The sequence below is a fragment of the Protomyctophum parallelum genome (assembly GCF_964188405.1).
Source record: "Protomyctophum parallelum genome assembly, chromosome: 1".
Classification (NCBI taxonomy): Eukaryota; Metazoa; Chordata; class Actinopteri; order Myctophiformes; family Myctophidae; genus Protomyctophum; species Protomyctophum parallelum.
In genome coordinates, this window is record NC_139697.1 from 88,550,231 (window position 1) to 88,572,195 (window position 21,965).

At 40.7% G+C, this 21,965-nt stretch overlaps 1 protein-coding gene across 2 annotated transcripts; it reads left to right on the plus strand.

The window, feature by feature from the left end:
* The first annotated feature begins 716 nt into the window (after positions 1–716).
* tbc1d8b (TBC1 domain family member 8B) lies at positions 717–16,110 on the plus strand. 2 transcript variants are annotated; one of them, XM_083783422.1, is made up of 21 exons: positions 717–978; positions 2,133–2,243; positions 2,373–2,491; positions 2,692–2,917; positions 3,891–4,131; positions 4,552–4,759; positions 4,935–5,102; positions 6,085–6,246; positions 6,354–6,504; positions 6,731–6,945; positions 7,059–7,176; positions 7,568–7,853; positions 7,984–8,113; positions 8,314–8,412; positions 8,634–8,702; positions 8,840–9,080; positions 10,530–10,595; positions 12,061–12,153; positions 12,472–12,519; positions 12,661–12,758; positions 12,852–16,110. In XM_083783422.1, the coding sequence occupies exons 1-21, from the start codon at positions 834–836 to the stop codon at positions 13,269–13,271; spliced, it is 3,414 nt and encodes a 1,137-aa protein (XP_083639548.1). In that variant the 5' UTR covers positions 717–833; the 3' UTR covers positions 13,272–16,110. The 2 variants fall into 2 exon arrangements, with proteins under 2 accessions (XP_083639548.1, XP_083639547.1); XM_083783421.1 differs by lacking the exon at positions 12,061–12,153.
* Positions 16,111–21,965: the final 5,855 nt, after the last annotated feature.

Here is a 21,965-nt window from a genome sequence, read left to right on the forward strand (position 1 = left end):
ATATACAATAACCTACCTGACCTGGCGGAGACCTGTGCTCCGAGGAGCACCTTTTCTAGTCTACACATTATAAGGGGAGTCCTCCTCACTGGTGATGGATGGTTTAACTATCTTCATTCATTAGTTGTAATACAAGCCTGCTACATTAATTTAAACTTTAAACTTAAAATATAAATAAATAAAAAACATAATTATAATAGGCTATGTTAAACATTTCTGTACACAAAAAAAACCCTGCACACGCACGCACGCACGCAAGCACGCACGCACGCACGCACGCACGCACGCACACACACACACACACACACACACACACACACACACACACACACACACACACACACACACACACACACACACACACACACACACACACACACACACACACACACAGATCAGATAATTATTTTAAGTCCCAGTCAGACAAAATCAAGTCAATTTGTTTTATTGTAGCCTATATCTTTCATTTGATTTATTCTTTAAAGGAAACTGTTGCAAGTTTTACAAATGTAATGCTATAAAATAAAGTCTATTGTTATTAGCCTATTATTATTATTACAGTTATTACAGTAGTAGTACAGTAGTCGTTTTGGTCTCTGTCTTTCTTGGGGAAACGCCGTTTATTCCATGAGAGGGCGCTATCATAAAAACTACAATCCCAGAATGCCTTGTAACATTGACTCTGGCAACGTTTCGGTACTGTCGACGTGGGAAGGGAGGGATCCGTGCAGTCACAAACAAAATAGTCAGGGCTGTAATGTTATGTTTAGCTAATGTTTCATGAGACATTATGGGTCCATGGTAATTCCGTTTGATCGACTGGTCAGTGGTCAATGATCGACATCGGAAGCATGTGGCTTAAACCCGAGGAGATATTGCTTAAAAACGCGTTTAAATTATGGGTCACTGAGAATAATAATGATTATTTCATATTGCAAAGGAGACGTGGGTATGGTGAGGGTGCAGGCGGTTTGACAGGTAACGTCATGTTTTCACTACTCCGTATCTTTTACCAAGCAGATGTTGCATAACTTGCATTCCCAGCCCATCGCATAATTATGAATAAATAAATATGCAGAGTGATCAGATTGATTTCATAATCTGTATTGTGCCAGATATATGAACGACGTGTGCTGTTGTGGACATGTATTGCAACAGGTAACAGGATTGGTGAAATGAGGACTCTTCTCAAGTTTCCAAACATTAGTTCTACCCCGGTTACCCGGTATGTTAAACATTAGTATGTTTATCCGGGTAGCGCTGGTCCATAGCCTGCTCTTGCTGCGCAGTAAGGCTATGGACCAAAGCTAGTATCCGGGTATTGAATTTGATTAAATGCTTGTTTTGTTAAAGTTAACATTACATTTCCAATCCATCTGATGTGGCTGATCTGTACGTGTTTAGGCTACGATATGTGGGTGGGCGTGGTCCCATTATGACATAGTATACCAAACTTCTATACTTAACTATAATTATTCTAAACTTTGATTGACATCCAGATCATGTATTGGTAATTTGACAGTTCAAGGAGTTCAAGCAGTTCTACTGACATTTCCACTAGATGGCCAAGCTTAGCCTATTTAAGTTCCTTTCCTGACCGATCGAGTGTCACCGCCATCCTAATGAATGGGTTTTGTGGATGAACAAATTGCAGCATGTGGGCAGTGTAATGATGGTGGACGTTAATCACTGCTTGACATTACATCGACAGTGGTTGCACTTGAACCCCTCTCCAACAAAGACCCCTGCATCTGTCTGAAGTATCCTGTTTGAATCTCTCCCGATAGTGCTACAGAGATTTCACCTTCATGAATAATGTTTGTTTTTCTGTCTGTAATATGTGGTGATTTACTGCGACAACAGCTGTGTCAAACCAAGCGGGCCCTGTGTAATGCTAATGCTGGTGTGAGTGTGTTTTAGCTGTGACCTTGTTAATAATTCATAGAGGGCATGTCAGAGATAAAAATATTAGATGTCATGGCCATTGAGCACTGCCATGGACCCTGGGAATATCATGTCCTCACAGCAATGAAGTTGCTGATTTCTTTAAAAAGAGCACCTTTAATCATACTTTCATCATGAATACATTTGTCAAGTGTTCATATCTGTCACAACTTTGCTTGCATTTACAGGGCTTCTTGTGGGAACTCTGGATACTGTGTTGGATTCTACATCCAAGGTTGCGCCCTTTCGGATTCTACACCACACACCAGACTCGCAAGTGTATTGGTCAATAGCATGTGGTATGAACTTTTACCTCATTTGCAAAAAAAAAAAGAAATCATATAATTTAAAATTGTTGTGAGTTTACATTTTTGCAGAAGTTCTTGTTTTTGTAGCTGATGCTGCTATTGTTGTTGTTGTTGGGTTAGCTGCAACCAAAGAGGAGATCGTCCAGCACTGGGAATGGCTGCAGCAGAACATCATGAGAACACTCTCTGTCTTCGACTCTAGTGATGACATTACCAGTTTTGTGCAGGGCAAAATCAGAGTAAGATGCATCACGATCACACTACTGAAGGGAATCTGGTCAGGCAGCACAGCTCTTTTTAATTGGCGGATGCTTAGTTAATTCAATAAAAGTTCATTCATAAAGTGCCGGAATATACAGTTTTATCAACAGAATTTGGAGATGCTTCAGTTGATGAATGCTCCCAACCAGCAGTGACCATTTTCCTGCCTTTTTTGTAGGGCCTCATTGCTGAGGAAGGGAAGGTGTCAATGGTGCAGGAGGATGACCCAGAGAAGTTTCGAGAAGCCCTTTTGAGGTTCGAGAAGTGGTTTGAACTTCCTCAGAAGGAGAAGCTGGTCACCTACTACTCCTGCTCCTACTGGAAAGGCAGGGTCCCCTGCCAGGGCTGGCTGTACCTGAGCACAAACTTCCTCTGCTTCTATTCCTATCTGCTCGGATCTGAAGGTAAGTCAATACAGGTCTACAATGTGTCCACTGCGGATTTGTTTACAGCACATTATGTTGCTTATGGCGTACGGTAGGTGCGTATTGTTGCGCTTGTTGTCAGGGTGGGGGATCTCCAGTTCAAATATGATTATTGTGGGAGGTCACCACTGAATTAGCAGATAATTGTATGACATACAGTAGTAGTAAAGTGTAAAAAATAATAGTTTTTTTGTTTTGTTTTAATCACTAACATGCAACTTTTTTTTAATTTTATTTATAATATTTGTTTTATTTGGAAAAAGCAGTACAATATAGATAGCATTTATATGTATACATGACACAAGTGCAATTCCTAAGATTCTTTTTCACCCCTCTTCCCTCCCTCGCCCCCCCTCCAAGTGGCTCCATCCCCAATGTCTCTGTATAGTCCTCTTTCTTCAGATGGGCTACATATGACATCAATTCCACACTTTAACAGGGCAGGGCAGGGCAGTATCGCTTCAGATTGTACATTCCAGAAGGAGGAAAAGAAGAAAGAGTGGGCATAACAAGAAAAAGACAAAAAAAACAACCAAATATAAAATATATAAACTTTAAGAACAATACTATAGCTATGAGAAAGAAATTAGGTGTTCCGAGCACTATAAAAAGGTAAAAACGGAGAGGGCGGATGTCAAATCAGGGTACTTCACTTACTACCTTTTTGTAGCGCTCGGATCGCGCCTCTTCTTTCTTGTTCTATAGTCCCCGTTGATCCTTGAAGCACCAACCGTGCTCTTGTACCTCCCACTGAGCACCTGGTTGATTTCTTTCTTTCCAATGCTATAGCTTATTAGGATGATTATTTATGATGATTGTGATTATTATTAGTTTTAAGCAAGCTATATTGAGGAGCTCAGTTCACATCCTCCTGTCACATGTTGTTATTGCCACTAGTTGAATTTCAGTGCAATCAGTGCATCTTTAAAGGACAGTTCTTGTGATTCCTCAGTGAAACTGATCGTCTCCTGGGACGAGGTGTGGAGGCTGGAGAAAACCACTAATGTCATTCTCACTGAGAGCATCCATGTTCTGGCTCATGGCGAGGACCACTATTTCTCCATGTTGCTGCACCTTAATGAAACTTTCCTTATCATGGAACAGTTGGCTGACTACTCCATCAAGCGTCTTTTTGATAAAGAGACATTCCAACGAGAACCAGCCCTCTCTGACCCTCTTCAGATTACCAAGAGGTACTGACTGTTACACTGACTGCACTGTGTTATATAATCCTATTACCGAAATAATGGTGGTAAACTCAGTCCAAGGCTGCATAGCAGTGGTGTAATGGTGTTTCTACATGTGCACAGAACACCTGATAGCCTGCCTATATTGTTATATACTTAGTGTATGAGTTTTAGACACACAAACACAAAAGTAGACTTAAAATAATCAGACAAACCTCTTTACTGCACAATAGCGAAACTATAAGGTTTGCTTTGGACGAATGAATCTGTTGTTTGATGGTGGAGGAGGCATTCTTGTTGCGTGCAGAACACCACAGCAGCAGTAGCCTACTGGAGCCATACATGTGAGTGTGAGAGGACTATGATACTAGAAAATGCCATTTGCAGTTCACTCTCTGACGTTCCATTTGTTTTGCTCTCCTCCAGAGGCCTGGAGACTCATGCTAGGAGTGAGCAGTTCCGGGCATTTTTCAGACTTCCTAAAGAGGAGAATCTGTTAGAAGTATATGAGAGCTTCCTGTGGGTCCCCTTCAGCCATTTCAACACACTCGGCAAAATCTGTGTCTCCGAGAGCTACTTGTGCTTTGCAAGTCAGGATGGGAGCCAGTGCTACGTTATTATTCCCATGCGAGAGGTAAAGCAAAGCACAGTGCATTGTTACAAAACAGCATACGCTTGTGAAACCAGCTCGTCTCTAATAAGTTCTTGGTGTTTTATGTTTTAAGAAATAGACAGCACAAGCTGTTAGCGGGAGTTGAACAGTATCTCATCTTATTTATTTTGTGCTGTTGAACAATGGCCTCTTGCAGATCCTAAGTGTGGAGAAGCCAGACAGCAGCAGCAGGGCGTTGGCGGTGTGTTTGCGGGGTAAGAGAGCACTGCGTTTCTCAGAGGTCCGGGACTATGAGCGGCTTGCCAATACAATCCGTAGCAGGTGCGGGATGACTGCAAGCCCACAGCACCTTGCGCAAGCTGAGGTAACTTCCCCTGGTTTACAGGATGGATCTGCTCATCATCCCTTCATTTTTGTTACGCAATGTCTTGTTCTTCTTCCCTTGTTCTCCCAATGTGTTCGTTCTATGCCGATTCCCAATTCCCCCTTGTACTGTATTCACTTGTCACTGTCACTGACCATAGATTTGTTTAATTGGCTGGGCAGCTGTAAGTGGAGATACACATGAGATCATAATATGTTTCCAGTTTGACGTTTTATTATTTATTTATGTATTACGGCCATTAATATCGTGACCGTGAATCGTTAAACTGTGCTTTTAAAAAAACTAGTTATAAAATGTAAAAAACGTGCAATGTGCGGTAACAGGTCATGTCGCCCCAATTCCATCTCGCCCCAGCTTTTTCCGCCGACAGCTCGGTGCGGCTGAGAATAATAATATTTTACTGAGAATAAGGTTAGAAATAAGTTTAGGGTTAGGCATAGTTTTACTGGGGTTAAGTTTAGGAATAAGGTTAGGTTTAACCGTTTAAGCATAATTTACTTAGATTACTTTAGGGAAACTTTGACAGAAAAAGACTCACTCACCGTATAAAAAATAGAAGTAAAACTCCTTAGACTGAGAGAATATTTTTTATTTTATTTTATCATGCTCATAAAGTGCTGTGCTCAAAGTGCAATTAAAAAGCAAACGTTTCGGTCCTAAGACCTTCGTCAGTGCTACTGTATATGACGAGTGCACTGAGAACCAATTCTCAGTGCTTAGAATACTTTAGGAATACCAGGCCATACCAGGCCGCGCTGTACGCCCGGGGCGAGTTGGTAAAGGGGCGAGCAGTCTCGTATTCCAATGTGCAATGGGAGCCCATGGTGGCAGTAACTTTCTGGTTGACCTACAAAATGATGACATCCCTGTAGCAGTCTGCTGTTTGCTGTCCTGTTCTGTACCTCCTAGGCTTTGTCACCGTCAGTGAACACACAATGAACAGTGTTTTTTTATACCGCAGTCCATGCAGGGGGTTTGTCAGTCACTCCTCAACCACATTGAGGACAACCCAGAAGAACTAACCCTGATGGTGGGGCAGAGGGACAGCAGTAAGGCAGTCAGCACTGAGGCCCTGATGACTGTGTTCCACCCTCAGGATGTTGAAAACCTCGACCCCAAATTGGTAAACACCAGTAGACTTTATTTCTTTTGGAAATCTGAGGCACACGATTAATGTTGAAGTCGAATTCTGTGGCTGGTGGGGAAAAACAACTTTTTGTGTTTTGACAGCTTAAAGAGAAGATGAAAGAGCAGTCGTGGAATATCCACTTCTCAGAATACGGACGTGGCACAAGTATGTTTTTTACCAAAAAGACGCGAGACCTCATCGTTCGTGGTGTACCAGAGGCGTTGAGAGGAGAACTATGGATGCTTTTCTCGGGTATTTCAAAAACATTTTTGTCTCTTGATAATTGAACACTGAGATTGTGAGGTTTTATGTACTCTGTCACACATAATTAATTCTGAAGTAATATTGTCAGCAGGATGTGAGTTTTATGTATTCTGTCACACATAATTAATTCTGAAGTAATATTGTCAGCAGGAAATTCTGGATTGACCGTAGACATAGAGTGTGACCATGTGTTGGGGCGGCTGTCTGTTTTTAGGTGCTGTAAATGACATGGCCACTCACCCAGGCTATTACACTGACCTGGTGGAGCAGTCCCTGGGCACAAGCACACTGGCTACAGATGAGATAGAGAGAGACCTCCACCGCTCTCTGCCAGAGCACCCTGCCTTTCAGAGTGACACGGGAATCTCTGCTCTACGCAGGGTTCTTACTGCCTATGCCTACAGGAACCCCAAAATTGGCTACTGCCAGGTACAATGCTGGAGAAATGTCTGCATCATTTGCTTGTTGGTGATTAATCCCATAGGTATATTGGATGTTTATTAATATGCCCATATACCCCCCCCCCCCTCTATCTACTGTAGGCCATGAATATTCTCACATCTGTTCTGCTACTCTACGCTAAAGAGGAGGAGGCCTTCTGGCTACTAGTGGCTGTCTGTGAGAGGATGCTGCCTGATTACTTCAACCGTCGTATCATTGGTGAGAGTCAGGGGTGTCCTGGAGGTGGGCCCAGGTGAAGCATGCAAATGCATGTGCGTAGTGCGTACGTATACAGTGCTATACATTTATTCTGGAGCCTGGAGCCACCATAACACATCTTGAAGAATAACCGAGTAGAAACTAAAAACAATGCTACTTGCTGTAAGTATTTGGCTAAAATATGTAATAATAAACATTATACTTGTCTAGGAATGGGTGTAGTTAAAGGTTAGAGTAATGATCTGGGGAGGGCAATCACAATGCCACCATTGGGGGACTGGATCCTGGATGAGTTTTGTTCCTACCTGGTAGCTGAGCGTTTAGTATTGATCAGCTGTGACCCCAGAACGATTGAGACCTGTTCTGAGGTCAGTGCCTGCATTTCCTACAGGTGCTCTGGTGGACCAGGCTGTGTTTGAGGAGCTGATCCGAGAGCAGCTCCCCCAGCTGGTGGAGCACATGACGGACCTGACGTTCTTCAGCTCCGTGTCCCTGTCCTGGTTCCTCACGCTGTTCATCAGCGTGCTGCCCATCGAGAGCGCCGTGAACGTGGTCGACTGCTTCTTCTACGACGGCATCAAGGCCATCCTGCAGCTCGGCCTGACGGTGCTCCACAGCAACATGGGGGCTCTGATCAGTTGCCATGACGACGCAGAAGCGGTCACGGTCCTGAACAAGTCTGTGTCAAAAGGGGCAAAATGGATTGTTTCAAAGTTTAGTTAGAGATGATGAATAAAAGCATAAATGTATCCATAATTACAACATTTGTTAACTTTCTCTCTGCGCGCGCTATTTCATTCCTGACAGGTTTTTTGACAGTGTGACAAACAAAGATAGCCCATTGCCTCCCACTGTCCAGCAAGCCTCAGTGGGCAATAATGACAAAGCAAATCACCTCAAGGTTGACATCAGTGATCTCATCCGAGAAGCCTACGAGGTAAAATCTAATAATTACACTCACGCACGCACGCGCACACACACAGTAGATATATATATATATATATATATATATTATATATATATATATATATATATAGTGTGGAGAGAGAGAGAGAGAGAAGGATTCATATAATTTCATTCTGCCCTGGACTGTCATTATGTCGTTTTCTTAAACTTTAAACATGTAATTCTGTTCAGAAATATGGAAACATTCGTTCGGAGGAAGTGGAGAGTTTGCGGAAGAGAAACAAACTCCATGTGATCCAGACATTGGAGGATGCAACCAAACAAAATGTTGTGAGTGCATAATGTTGCATTTAGTTTTATATTGTTGCAACTTGCATGGTTTACGTCATTGCTGTTGTGTTGGGGATTCATTTAAATAACTCTGCTTTCAGAGGGTGTCTGTGCACATATCTGACTCCTGCCTTGTCGTCTCACATGTGTCTCCTCTCTGACCTTGGTTGAATGAAGCGTAAAAGTGTCAAAAGTACTGTAAATCTTAACTCTACTTTCAGCTTCGTGTAGTGTCACAAGAGGTGAAGTTTGGCGCCTCGCAACTTGACGACCTTTATCGATTGTTCAAAGTGAGTCTTAGTAATTATCTAGACTGAACTCTTTAGAACACTCTTTAGCTTCAACCTTTTCTTACCAACATGATTGTCACGCAAATATGAATGTCTAAAAAAAAAATTGTATCACACATCTGCTTATCCGTTTTCAGAGGCAGCATTTCCTCAGCTGCTATTGGATGATCAACAGCCAAGCGCTGTTGCACCATGATCCCAGTCTGGCCTATTTAGATCAGTACCAACTGGGCTTTCAACAGTTCAGCACACTATTCTCCCTGCTGCAGCCCTGGCCTCTCTGCACCAGCAAGAACACCCTCTCCCTCTGGGTGTTCCGCCTGATAGATGAGAACCAGGATGGCCTCGTCAACTTTAAAGAGTTCTGCTATGCCCTTGGTATGCTCTCTCTCTCTCACTTTCTTCGCCCTCTCTCTCTCTAGCTGTTCTGTTCAACGTCCCATCACTTACCATACCTTGATCTATTCTAAACTCTAAAGTCCGGAAACTTCACTTTGGTCCATTATTTCTCCACTCTAATAATACCAATTGGTATTGTTCTCACTTCACCCAAACACAAAAATGGCTGGTATTCAACCCTTGCTTTGAGTTGCTTAATGGATTGGATGATTGCACTCTCCCACAGTATATTCTTATACTTTATTAATTTTACACTCAGTGTTATGGAACTCAGTAGCGGGTGGGAGATCCAAACGTACTCGCAACAGCTTGGCAACTCCCCCTCATGCTGGTCACTAACCTAGCCACATTTAGCTGTGGGATTGGAATTCCATTCCTCAACCAGGATTTGTTGCAAGTCAGCCAACGTGGTTCTGTTGGTCACTCTAGCATGTGACGTACAGCATGTCCAAGCTGATCCCACAAGTATTCAATTGAGGTCTGGACTCACGGCAGGCCATTCCAACCTCTCCACTCCCAAATTCTGGAGGTACTCTGTGAAGATCCTGGCGAGATGATGTTGTCATCCTGGAGGATGGAGTTAGGTCCCAGATTCTGAAGATATGGTATCGCCACTGGCTCCAGAATCTCATCCCGTTATCTCACTGCATTGAATCTCCATTCCAACCTCTCCACTCCCAAATTCTGGAGGTACTGTACTCTGTGAAGATCCTGGCTTTGTGGGGGCGATGTCGTTGTCATCCTGGAGGATGGAGTTAGGTCCCAGATTCTGAAGATATGGTATCGCCACTGGCTCCAGATTATCATCCCGTTATCTCGCTGCATTGAATCTCATCCCGATATCTCACTGAGATTGCCTTCAATGATGACAAGTTCTGTATCGTCTATGAGAGAGATACTGCCCTATACCATGCCAAGGTGTTGTGGCTGCGTATGGATCTTCCAGACGCTACTGAGTTCTAGCCTCTTCATCTGCCTTCACTGCATTTTGCCCCCAGGTAGATGCAGCGGAGTGGTATATTAGTATCGCAATGCGAGGCTAACTGAGTTCTCTAACAATGAGCATAAAAATAGCCAATATGTGTTGTTTTTTTCCTTATTACTGTGGGAGAGTGCAAATCATTCAATCCACTAAGCAACTCAAAGCAAGGGTTGAATACCAACCATTTGCCATTTTTGGCTAATGTTTTGGGGTGTGCAACCCACATGTTTAGCAGTGTTGCTCATTCCACAAAAGCCTGTTCCTTACAAGCTGTACCTCGTTGTAAAGGTGACTAATCAACGATTAATGTTATATAAAATACAATATCAATTGGTATTATTAAAGTGGACTAATGGACCAATTAAGTTTCCGAACGTTTTGTGCTGAGTTTGTCCGGTCCATGTGGAGTCTCACTTTCCCCCTGTTTGTCTCTTTTGCTCTTACAGATACTTTATACAGTGGCTCTTTCACAAATAGACTGAAGTTCTTGTTCAAGCTGCATCTGCCACCAGGTAAGTGAAGGAACACATTGTTACTACCAAGCCGCCCAACTCTAAATTGGTTTGTTTCTTGTGAAAAGAGGTAGTGGTGTGCTAACTGTGCTTGAGGACTGATCTTTATTATATACTGTTAAGGCTTATATATTATATACTGTACAGTAAAGGTTCAAAATCATGGAAAGGAAACAAACTTCAGGAAGTCTTGCATAGAGCAGGAATATCTATATATATTTTTTAAAACCTTTATTCTGGGGGCACCACATCACACATCAAACATAGCTAGATGAGCTAGATACTATGGCAGATAGTAGATACTATGGCAAAAATAGCGTGTGGACAAGGTGAAATAACTTTGCCATGGCAACATCTGGTTTAAAAGGCAGGGGTGGGGGTTGTTAATGACTAGCTCCAACACCAGTTGTAATTGGGAGAAGAACCGCTTCAATCACCATTAATTGCTAAGCAATAGAAGTATAGAAAGATAGACTCACAGCTGCTGATGTGCTAGCCGGAGGCTATATGGAGTGCAGCACACTTTACCTGACAGGTTCCATTGTGGTACTAGAGTGCAATTGAGGTGTCAGGCAGTGGGAAAAGATACCTTTGTCCACATACCTGATTCCGACCAAGATGAAACTCTTTAAGTAAATCTTTTAGTTATGTTATTAGCTATGTCTCTAAACGGACATAGCTAACTTCATAATCTTCACCAATCTTCTTCACAATAACCATCCATAAGACAAAGGTTAGTGCATCCATTTTTTTTTTTTTTTTAAGATTTTTTTTTTTGCGGCTTACGCCTTTTATTGATTTTTGAAGGGACAGACAGTAGGCTGACAGGAAACGGGAGAGAGATGGGGGAAGACATGCAGTAAAGGCCGTGTCGGGTCCGGGAGTCGAACCCGCGGCACACTGCGACTGGATTACCAGTCCGGTGCCCAGACCGTTACGCTACGGCCTGGGCAGTGCATCCATTTTTAACAATAAAATGGATGCACAAGAGTGTGCTAGAGTAGGGTTAGGTTTCTACTTTCTACCACCCATAGGTTTAGGGTTAGGGTTAGGGTTACTACTAGCTAGGCTTGTTTTTAAAATGTCACTGTATTCTAATTCTACTGTACACTATCTTTGCTAATTACTTACTTTAAATCTACTAACAAGCGCAATATAATTGAGCCATGAAATGCCAATGTAATGAGTACTTAAATTAACAGTAAAATGGCTTGAGACAAACAAAGTTTTCTATTTGTGTATATTGAGTTGTATATGTCGTACTGTATATGACGTTTCTTTTGCTGTAAAGATGATTTTGTCACCTCATTACAATTCACAATTGCTGTGTCGCCTCATTACAATTCACAATCGCTTTGTGGCTCAATTAATTTAACAATTAATGACCTGTATCTGAGCACTCAGTTCTAACAATCCTTTCTTGTGTGCTGTGTTTGTGAGTGCACTCACTGAGACAATCTTTTAGCCTTCACAGGTAGTCCTTTGCATTCAAAGGACCAAAGAATCCAGCACTTTATTCCAATGACTGACGACTGTTCTCACTTCACTAAACTGACTGGTCAGCTTCTTTGCTGTGCTCTTTTCCCCTTTGAAACTTCTTTCTTTGTTATAACCCTTCTAAAGGACCATACTGGACAACATTAAAAACAAATGTTGAGTGTACAAATAAAGCCATTAAGGTGACAATTTGGATATGTTGTACAATATCTCTATATCTGGCACTGGCAGATGTTATGAATACACATGAATTAATGACATGTATTGATGTCAGTATGGTCCTTTAAGTGTATGCATGCCACCATTGTGATTCTGTTATCCACTTATCAATAAATAGATTCTGTGTTCAAGTCGCTGACATACTGTTCACATATTTTAGCATTCGATCTCCCAGAGGATGGTGTGATACGGAAAAGTCCTGAGAGAGGTATTATTTCTACTTAATTTTCTCACTTGTTATTCTTCAGCTAGAACAGTAACTTAACTATACCGGATTTGATCGTGTCATTATATAATTTACGGATGGTGTCTTGGTTTGTGTTTCATCTTTTTTTCCTCCATTGTACAGGTAGAGGAAAAGTAGACTTGCAGGCCTACCTGAAACAATGGCAAGATGAGATACATAAGAAAGAAGAGACCATCAAGGACTTACCCAGAATTAACCAGGTAATTCAAACTCATCATTGATGAGCTGGCACGACACATTATCTAATACCATAAATGCATAATATACGTATATATATATGTTGTCTCTCTTAGACTCAGTTCATCCAGTTCTCCAAGACCCTATACAACCTTTTTCATGGTGACCCAGATGAGGAGCCTCTCTACCGTGCAGTGACCCATGTGACCAGCCTGCTTTTGAGGATGGAGGAGGTTGGACGAAGGCTGCAGGAGCCAAATGGTATCCAGGAGGCCATAAGGTCCCCTGAGTCTTCTCCAGAGGGGCTAAAAGTGAACACAGAATCCATTTCCCCAGAGAGCAGCTCGGACATTTCGAGCACCCAGGAAACGGCACCCAAGCCCCAGGAGGTGGAATGGTCTTTTGCCTTTGAACAGGTGTTGGCATCCCTACTCAATGAGCCTACTGTAGTGAGATTCTTTGAAAGGCCCTTAGATGTTCAGACTCGACTGGACCAAGCCAAGGTTGCCCAACTGAAATCAAGCGCAAACAAATGAATCAATACTTTGTCGCTCATGCTTTTGATCAAAGCCATTCAATCACTTTGTCTCTAATACTTTGTCCACTTGAAGGGAACAACATGATTTGGAAGGTGCAGTTCATATTCATAAGATATTGAGGATTGAAATGATGTCAATCATAAAGAGGCAGTCGCTAAAGCAAAACCACTGCTTTACTCTGCTTCAATGTTTTCATAATTTGGCATCTTGTGTCTGATACCAAAATGCTCTTCTTCCAGAGGGACAGCCCATGGTTGTACAACACATGTAGCTACAGTAGGTGGTGTAGCTAGGTTGTTCAATCAGATTATGACCAGCAGATGGCTAGCTAAAAAATGATGACAGGAACAAAACGACCAAACTTAATGACCAGCAGTGCTCTCCTCCTAAACTTAGAGAAGTTAAGACTTAAAGCCTTATGGCAATTCACATACATTCTCATATTAAGCCACTCCAACTGATGTAATAGACAAATAGACAGATAAACTTATATTTGTCTGAGATCCCCTCATCGTCCTCGAGGGGAATTCTGCTGAAATGTAATTGCATTTCAAAGTTGTCTTGCCTTTGCTCGATGGAGATGCTATTCATTCATTCGTTGTGGCCTTCTACAGCCATAAATTTGACAGAATTAATGAATATCTGTCAGGCCATAGACCTCATGTCATGCGAGGTACAGCTCTACTCAGTGTGACTTTGTACGCTCTCTTGGCAGATGGACAGTTACTCTTTCAGATTGGTTATCAGTTGATACTTCCTCAAAGTGTATCTTGCTTTCTTGTAACTGCCCAAACACTCTGAATCTACTGTCCCCTGCCGTTTGTAGAAAATCTGTTTGTGATGAACCACAACAAAAACCTGTTTCAATATCTCACCTCAAGGGAGAGCTGTTCATGCAAAAATAATATTACAAAAGTCTTGATTGACCGTAGCGCCACCTATTGTAATCAAACATCTTGGAACTATTTGATAATACCTCAAACATGAGCAATAACATAACTAAGAGGAAAGCTATATTGGTCAAAGCTATACTGACCGGCACACTCCCTGTCCCTGGTGTTCTCCCTACCACACCAGCACGTGTTATAAAGTATTATAGCATGGCCTTGTGTGTCCTATGCTGGAAACATAGTCACTGTGCTTTAAGGTCTTTAGAACATTCTACACAGTTGTTGTAGTTACTGAAAATGCTGAATGACTGAGCAAAACATATTGGGTCTGAGAAATTCAGCTAGGCATCAGTGAAGGGAAAAATGCATTTTGTGCTATTCACATTACACATTAAATGCTTAAAGGGAAGGTGTAATTCACCAATGTTTGCTTGAGAGAAAAGAAAACATGCATGTTTTTGTTGTAATATTGCATTATGGAATTACTTTCTAGAGAGTATATGGTATTGTTTATAAGCATCAGTTAAATGTACAGTATTGGTTTGGATAAAGCTAATGAGTTTGCAAAACTAATAGGGTATGATATGATGGATTACTGTGCAGAATCCTGCACATATACTGTACGTTTGTGATATATATTTTGCTCGGTAAATCTCATCTCAGGATGTAATTTGTGACTACTTTAAAATAAGGGAGCAGGACATCTATTTTTTGGTATATATTTTTTCCTCATTGTGTTAAACTACAAAAGCCAGCCTAATGATGCCACTCATGAAATCCATTGCCTGTAATATACCAGATATTACGAATTTCCGAAAAGTGTATACTGTAAGTGCATGTTCTTCTGCTTCCTTTCATAGCCATAGCACGGAAAAAGCGCTTTTGATATGTGTGAGTATACAGTACATGGCCTGCCTTTGCTTAAATGTTTTCAAACATTTTCTCACAAAAGTGTAATTGAGACATTGTTGCACATTCGCTGTATGCTTTACTGTAGACATGCTGTATACGTTTGGAGCTTGACGGTCAGCCACAGTAGTGATAACGATAGATATTTATTGGAACAGTCTATAATGGGCAAGTTCACATGCACTAGGATAAAACAGGAAGATTCATAGGAAAGAAGCTTCGTAAGTGCAATTGTTCATAATTTCATATGATTTTGCTGTACCTTGAGCTATGTTCTTTTTTTATGTTGTATTGTTTGTATCTGGACATCACTTAAAGGAACTTTGATTTGATATATGTATCGATAGATTAAATGTATACAGTGTGGTTTTCCTGTTAGCCGTCACATATTGTCACCATTTTGTATAAAACAACCATTCACCCAATTGAAGTGACAAGTGTCCAAATGTAAGCAACTGTGGTGTGCAGTGACTGTAATCAAAAGAGTGTATCAGCGAATTCTATAACATATGACGGAACCTTTTATTTCTAATATTTTAAATTATTTTTTGACAATAGTGGTCTATTAATGTATGGCAATTGGCTTACACCTTTTGTCATTGGTAGCAGTTTAATAACTTCTAATCTCAGAAAACGACTATATAATGCAAACCATACAATTTATCTAGTAGTAGTATTACCTCTGTGCAACTATAGGATTTTTTTTCTCCCACATTGAAGTTTTTGTGTTTCTTTACTATAAGTGGCACAGTCTTACATTTTAGGATTTGCTTTGAATATCATTTGTTTACGTTGTTTTAAACTATTTGTTTAAGATGTTTTTTGTTCTGTCTCCTGTGACAAAAGCCAATTGTGTCCCTTTTTAATAGACAATATGATTCAAAGATAGAACATGATTGTGCCACAAGCACAGGTGGGACATGACAATGCTGTCAACCATATCATTCCAAGTGATTTCCCTTGTATTGGTAACTGGTCATAGACTTATTTTGTAGATAATATTTTCCCCGTAATATATGATAATAAAGATTATTCTATAAACGCTTGTATTGTATGTGTATTCTTTCATTCTTTTCTCTGTGTACAAACATAATGCAATATGTACAGAACAACCATTTTGTTTCCCTCCAAAACAAGACCAGGTGCCTAATGGATCAATGGCACCATTAGCACTAGTTTGATCTGTTATTTCTTCTTTACAGGCATTCTGGTGGTTCTGCATTTCTCCTCCTGACACATTGGGCTACAGTACGCTTCATTTAACATACATGCATGCTGGGTGAGTAATGGCCATGGTCACATGTTTTCTTTTGCTAGTTTATTCTGGTCACTTTGTGTGTTCTGTTATAGGCTTTGTTGCATTGCTCTGATTATAAGACGACCCCCATTTTTCAAGACTCATTTGTGGAAAAAGAACATTGAATGTCAAATAGTCTAGTCCCCGATTATAATACCACCCTGATTTTTAGGATATTTCCATTGAGGAAAAAACGCAGTCTTATATTCAGGCAAATTGGGTAGGCCTATGTCTATGGTGTATTTGTGTGGGGCTTCATCACCAATCAATGTAATTGAATAAATTATAAAAGCATTAATGTGCAGCTTATGTGCCCCAGGTTAAATCAACAAATATTTGGCCCTTTACGGCTTTATCAGCATTTGGATGTTACGCTAGTTCACGTTTTGCTACTGTATATACTGAATGCTAAATGCCTGAAATGTAGGAGGACTATAATAAAGTTAAAAGGTGTACACGTACAGCCTGCCAACAGATTCCCTCATTGAGCCCATGAGCACCAACCAGTTACAGTTGATATTTGTCAGTAACAGTGTCAGGTTAGGATTGTATATCACTGATTGACAAGAGGTTGGTTTGTGCGCTCTTTTCGTCCAGAAAAGACATTCTAAAAGCAGACTGTATGTCGACACCTTTTGTTCATTTCTCATTTCTGGAGTCCTACTCTACAGTAGGCTTTACTACAAAAACTTAGAGATTGGCATTGGTAGGCTATACTTCCACTTACTGCATGCACACACACATACACGCGCACGCACACACATACACACAGATAAAAACTTGTCAGACCAAAGGAGAGTATTTTATAATTGTGTTTTGAGCACAGGTCCCTCTGTCAACACGTGAAGACCAGGCGAAGACCACCCTGAATCCAACACCATGCAGATAATGGGTATGTGTTTGTAGGTGTCATTTTGGTATAATCTTTGCTTGTTCTTGGTGTTCTTCAATTACCATTTAACAGTCTTCTTGAATTCATCCAGAAGGGCAGTAAAACAAAAAGAAAAGCTTTGACTTTCTCAACAGGTTATAAATTGAGTGAGGCTCACCCCCACACCCAAACAACACCACCCCCACCACTGATGCCACCAGACCTCACTAGTTTCTGCACCCTGGCTACATTTTTACGTCTGTTTGACCTACAAACTGCAGGAGTCAATGACAGATGACCTACTGAGTGTACAGTATCACTCACGTCTTCCGCCATGGCACAGGGTTACAACCCTGTCACCTGTCTTTAACCACTTTAACCCTGGCCTCCCTATTTTGGTTCATGCGGCTATGCGAAAATGGTCAAAAGATGTTGCTCACAATGCATGAGTGATGTGCTGCCTTGTGAGTTTGTAGATTTTATTAATACGGCTTTCGGCCTAAGTGGTTATAATTGTACTCGGAATCATAGAGCCTTGTTCTGTAGAGCAGGGGTTTTCAACTGATTATGAACCAGGGACCACCACCTGACTGAACATCAACCTGGAGACTACTGTTGTGTGTTGGGAGGGAGAATATGGGTGTGGTGTGGTGTGTGTGTGTGGGGGGGGGGGGGGGGGGGGAAGCGTAAAATAAAAGAAATTACTGTTAAAGGCTTCATTTTATTTGTTAATTTGAGGTGAATTTAATCAAGCCCCTAAGAGTCATTATTTAACTGAGATATTCTAGTGGCCCAGAGCAACAACAAAAAAACAAGAAAAAAAAAGATTGAGAACCACATAAAGTCAGTGGCAAATTGAGTGGTACATCGAGTGGCAAAGTGTCTTTAACATCATTTAACGTTGTTTAATGCAATCAGATTTCTCTGTTTGGAAGTATGGGCTGTCAAGGAAAGAAAGTAGTTTTTTGCCTCTCAGTATAGGGTGCCCGCATAACTTCCGGGTGTGATGATGATGTCACACGCATACCCTCTGTAACGGTGACTCGACCAGGCAATCCAGAGGGTCCCCAAATCCGGTTTCCCATGACATTATAACTCCCTTTTCTGTGGAAGTTCTTGACGTCCGACTTCCCAGTAACTCGTAAATCGTTGACGCATCATCATACGTCACCGGGTTATTTACGGCACTGTTTCTCAACTAGTGCTCGATACAATAAAATACAAATCTTCACTTAAAAAGCCATGCTGTAGTAGACAGTGTAGAGGGTTGTGAGATCTGCTTGGTGTTAGCCCCAGGACAGTTTTTAGGCCATTAGTTAGTGTACTGTTAGTTTATTGCCATATGGTGTGGGCACTGCATGGGCACAATAACCACAAAGAAAATACAACCTACATAGAACAGCGCATGAGCAAAAATCTTAATGGCAATAACACACACACACACACACACACACACACACACACACACACACTTATATATTATTATTATTTTTAAAGAGCTGGATATTTAACTCAGGTTGCTTAAGATAGTTTGTAATATTGCGCTCAGCCAATCAAATATACTTTCAGAAATAAAGAGGAGATTAATGATGCATGTGGCTAAATACAAAGTAGCCTTAAACCCATCTAAAATGACGATATTGCTGAAAATACCTTTTAAAGGGAAGATTTAGTTGCCGTAAATACATGTAAGATGACCCGATAGCGCTTGCGAGATATTTATGGTGCCAGTCATTTATGGAGTGTGTATACTGTGGAATTCTGAAGATGTGTTGTTGTTTACTGCGATGTCAAGACCAAAAATGTGTGGCTATTTAAAACGTGTCTGTCATTTTCATGCTATCGATGTCACTTCTAAATTCCTATGTTGTTATGTAGGTCAGTTGAAGGTATGGTGAGCGATTTTGGTTGTTGTTGTTAAAATAAGTATTAAATAGCTCGGTATTCTGATGGTACTACTTGCTATAGATATAATGTAGATTCCAGCTCTTTAGTAAATCCTAGAAAATGTATTTTCAGGTCAGGATACGAATTTTATCCTATCAGGAGAGAGAACTTACATAGGATACAGGATAAACAAGTGTATTTGGAAGAGATGACACAAAATAAATTAGTAGACATAATTGGATGTGGAACACAATCAAATTAAAGCTGAAAAATGGCTGCTCTCCTGTTTGGCAACGCACCTGAACATGTATTCTCTTTTTCTCATTAAAGAGATGGGAGACCTCTGTCACTGAACAATCAGTCAGTAAACACACAGCAATGATTACTATACCTGAATATTGTGCTTTAATCTTTTAACAAAAAAGTTTTGTTTTAAGTTAACCAAAAAACATCTTACCATAGCTTTAATATGGGGATGGGTAATATATTTTTGAGAGATACTTTCCTGACTATATTGTGACTATTAGTTAATAAATAATAGTACAATTGCTGATGTAGGACAATGATTATGGTCTCCTTCCCCCAGTTTACTAATAATACTTCTGTGAGTGTGCCTGGAGGTATTTATAGAAGCAAAGAATAGCCCATTGAAGTACTTCTCACACCATTGGCGATGTACTATGGCATGTGTCGTAGAAATGCCCCCCCATTCACACAACACACCATGGCCTGCATGCGTTAACTGGAAACCAAACAGTAGCATAAAACTACAGGGACAATATAAGATGAAGACATAATAGTATGAATCCTTGACTGGATATTGTTTGGACATGTAAACTCGTTCATTGAAACACTGAAGAGTTCAGTCCTTTTTTTAAATATTTATATGATCAACAATGTATTATGGAAGCAGACCCAGACCCAGTTTGAATGTTTGGATGAATCCATTTTATTTGATCACATTAAAAGGGTTTTCTCATCATAAGAAGGCCTCTTCTTGATGTAGTTGGTATAAATCTTCACCAGCAGCATTTTAACCATGAACCCCATGAGCATCCCTACTCTAGCTGGGCAGAACCTTTGCCAGAAATAGCAGATCTGCAAGCATTGTGAGCTTGTAGATCGGCTATTTTTGGTGAAGCGTTTTTGTGTACAGTAGAATGAAAAAAAGAGCATACCAAGTACAGTTGCAACTCAGATCCATTTTTACTAATAAGTCTGCTCTAGACTCAGGGTTTAAGTGGTTAACAGACCCATTCTCTGGAATGTGTCCACTCAGCATATTTGCATTATTGAATCATAGGAGCACTGTCTGCCAGTGAGAGGCCACTATTCTGCATGCAATTCCTTTTTTTTCTTCTTTTTTTTCAATTCATTGAACAAATATACAACATTAAGCACTTTATTGTTAACTGGGGGGCGGGGGGAGGTTTGGTGTAGGGGGGATTCTCGAGGTGAAAAGGAGCATATCAAGTACTAAGTATTTAAAGGAGAATTCCATGCTAGAAGGCTTTCTTACCTTTCTTACCTTTCTTTGTAGTTGTTACGTCCCCACCAAAGAGGTCCAGGTGTTTTTTTGTGCAAAAACTCCTTGGCTATTTTCCCTACCATAAGCCCTCAATTAATTGCATTGAATTGAATGGGAATTGAATGGGGCTATGGGGTGTTGTGCTAATTTGCTTATTTCCATCTAAATAAGTAGTAAAGTGTGCCGCTTGGGATATTATTTACATTATGAAGAGAGGATATATACACAAAAATAATAATTTTGAGCGATGGAAATAAGCGAATTAGCACAACATCCCATAGCCCCATTCAATTCAATTCAATTCATTTAGGGCGTATGGTAGGGGAAATAGCCAATAAGGAGGTTTTGCACAAAATAACACCTCTTTGGTGGGGACGTAACAACTACAAATAAAGGTAAGAAAGCCTTCTAGCATGGAATTCTCCTTTAAGGTTTAAGTGGTTAAATGTCTGACTCTGAGATGAACAAAAAAAACATAAATTTATGCAACACTGATAGTCAAAAGAAAGTTGTAAACAATGTAGTGGGGGTCCCTGTTTCATCTCTCTCAGCTAAGGGGTCCTTTCCTTACCCCTGTTCTATAGCATGCAGCCTAGGATGAGGAGGCTTGGTACAGTATATGGTTACGTCTAGGGAAGGCAGTGCACGTCTCGTACCAAAATAGTTCACTGTGACCTTATAACCCAATCATAAACACTGCTTCATGTGGCGAGGGACTATGGATTGCCCTGCAATAATTGCCTTGTTACTTTACAATGTTTCAATGTTCCACATTTTTACATCCTCACATTATTGCACAAATTGTGTAAACTGTGTGGAGAAAAAAACCCACAGAAACAACAATGCCATTACAGTTATGAAGGAAATAACTGATTTCTTTCCCTCATTTCAAGTAAATAGGTTGTAAACAAAAACAATGGATGCATCAGACAGCATAGTCTTTTATGCGTTATTGATGGAATCTACCTAAACCAGGGGTGGGCAACTGGCGGCCCGGGGGCCACATGCGGACCCCACCTTCACTTAATGCGGCCCGCATGTTAATATCAGAATACTGATATAGTATTGATTTCAGCTGTTGCAATTCCAAACCTGCTTTAATTACTTCATGATACTTCATGATGTATTAAATGACTAGTACTTAATGACTATAGTATTAAAATGTTCATGTCGTTTCCAATTCAAAAATAGCAAAAAAATATTCAGGTTTTCAATTCAAAACGCGTCGCAGTGAGCTTGTAGATCAGCTATTTTTGCTACGACACTAGTAATATGCACTGTGGCCCCTCTGGAGTGAGTGTGGAAATAT

What these genes read in the sequence shown, in the direction of transcription:
- tbc1d8b (XM_083783422.1), top strand. Translation starts at nt 834, where the DNA reads ATGATCGACATCGGAAGCATGTGGCTTAAACCCGAGGAGATATTGCTT. An exon ending in GCGGTCACGGTCCTGAACAA is followed by an intron (nt 7,854 to 7,983) that starts GTCTGTGTCAAA and finishes CATTCCTGACAG; the next exon opens with GTTTTTTGACAGTGTGACAA. An exon ending in ACTTACCCAGAATTAACCAG is followed by an intron (nt 12,759 to 12,851) that starts GTAATTCAAACT and finishes TGTCTCTCTTAG; the next exon opens with ACTCAGTTCATCCAGTTCTC.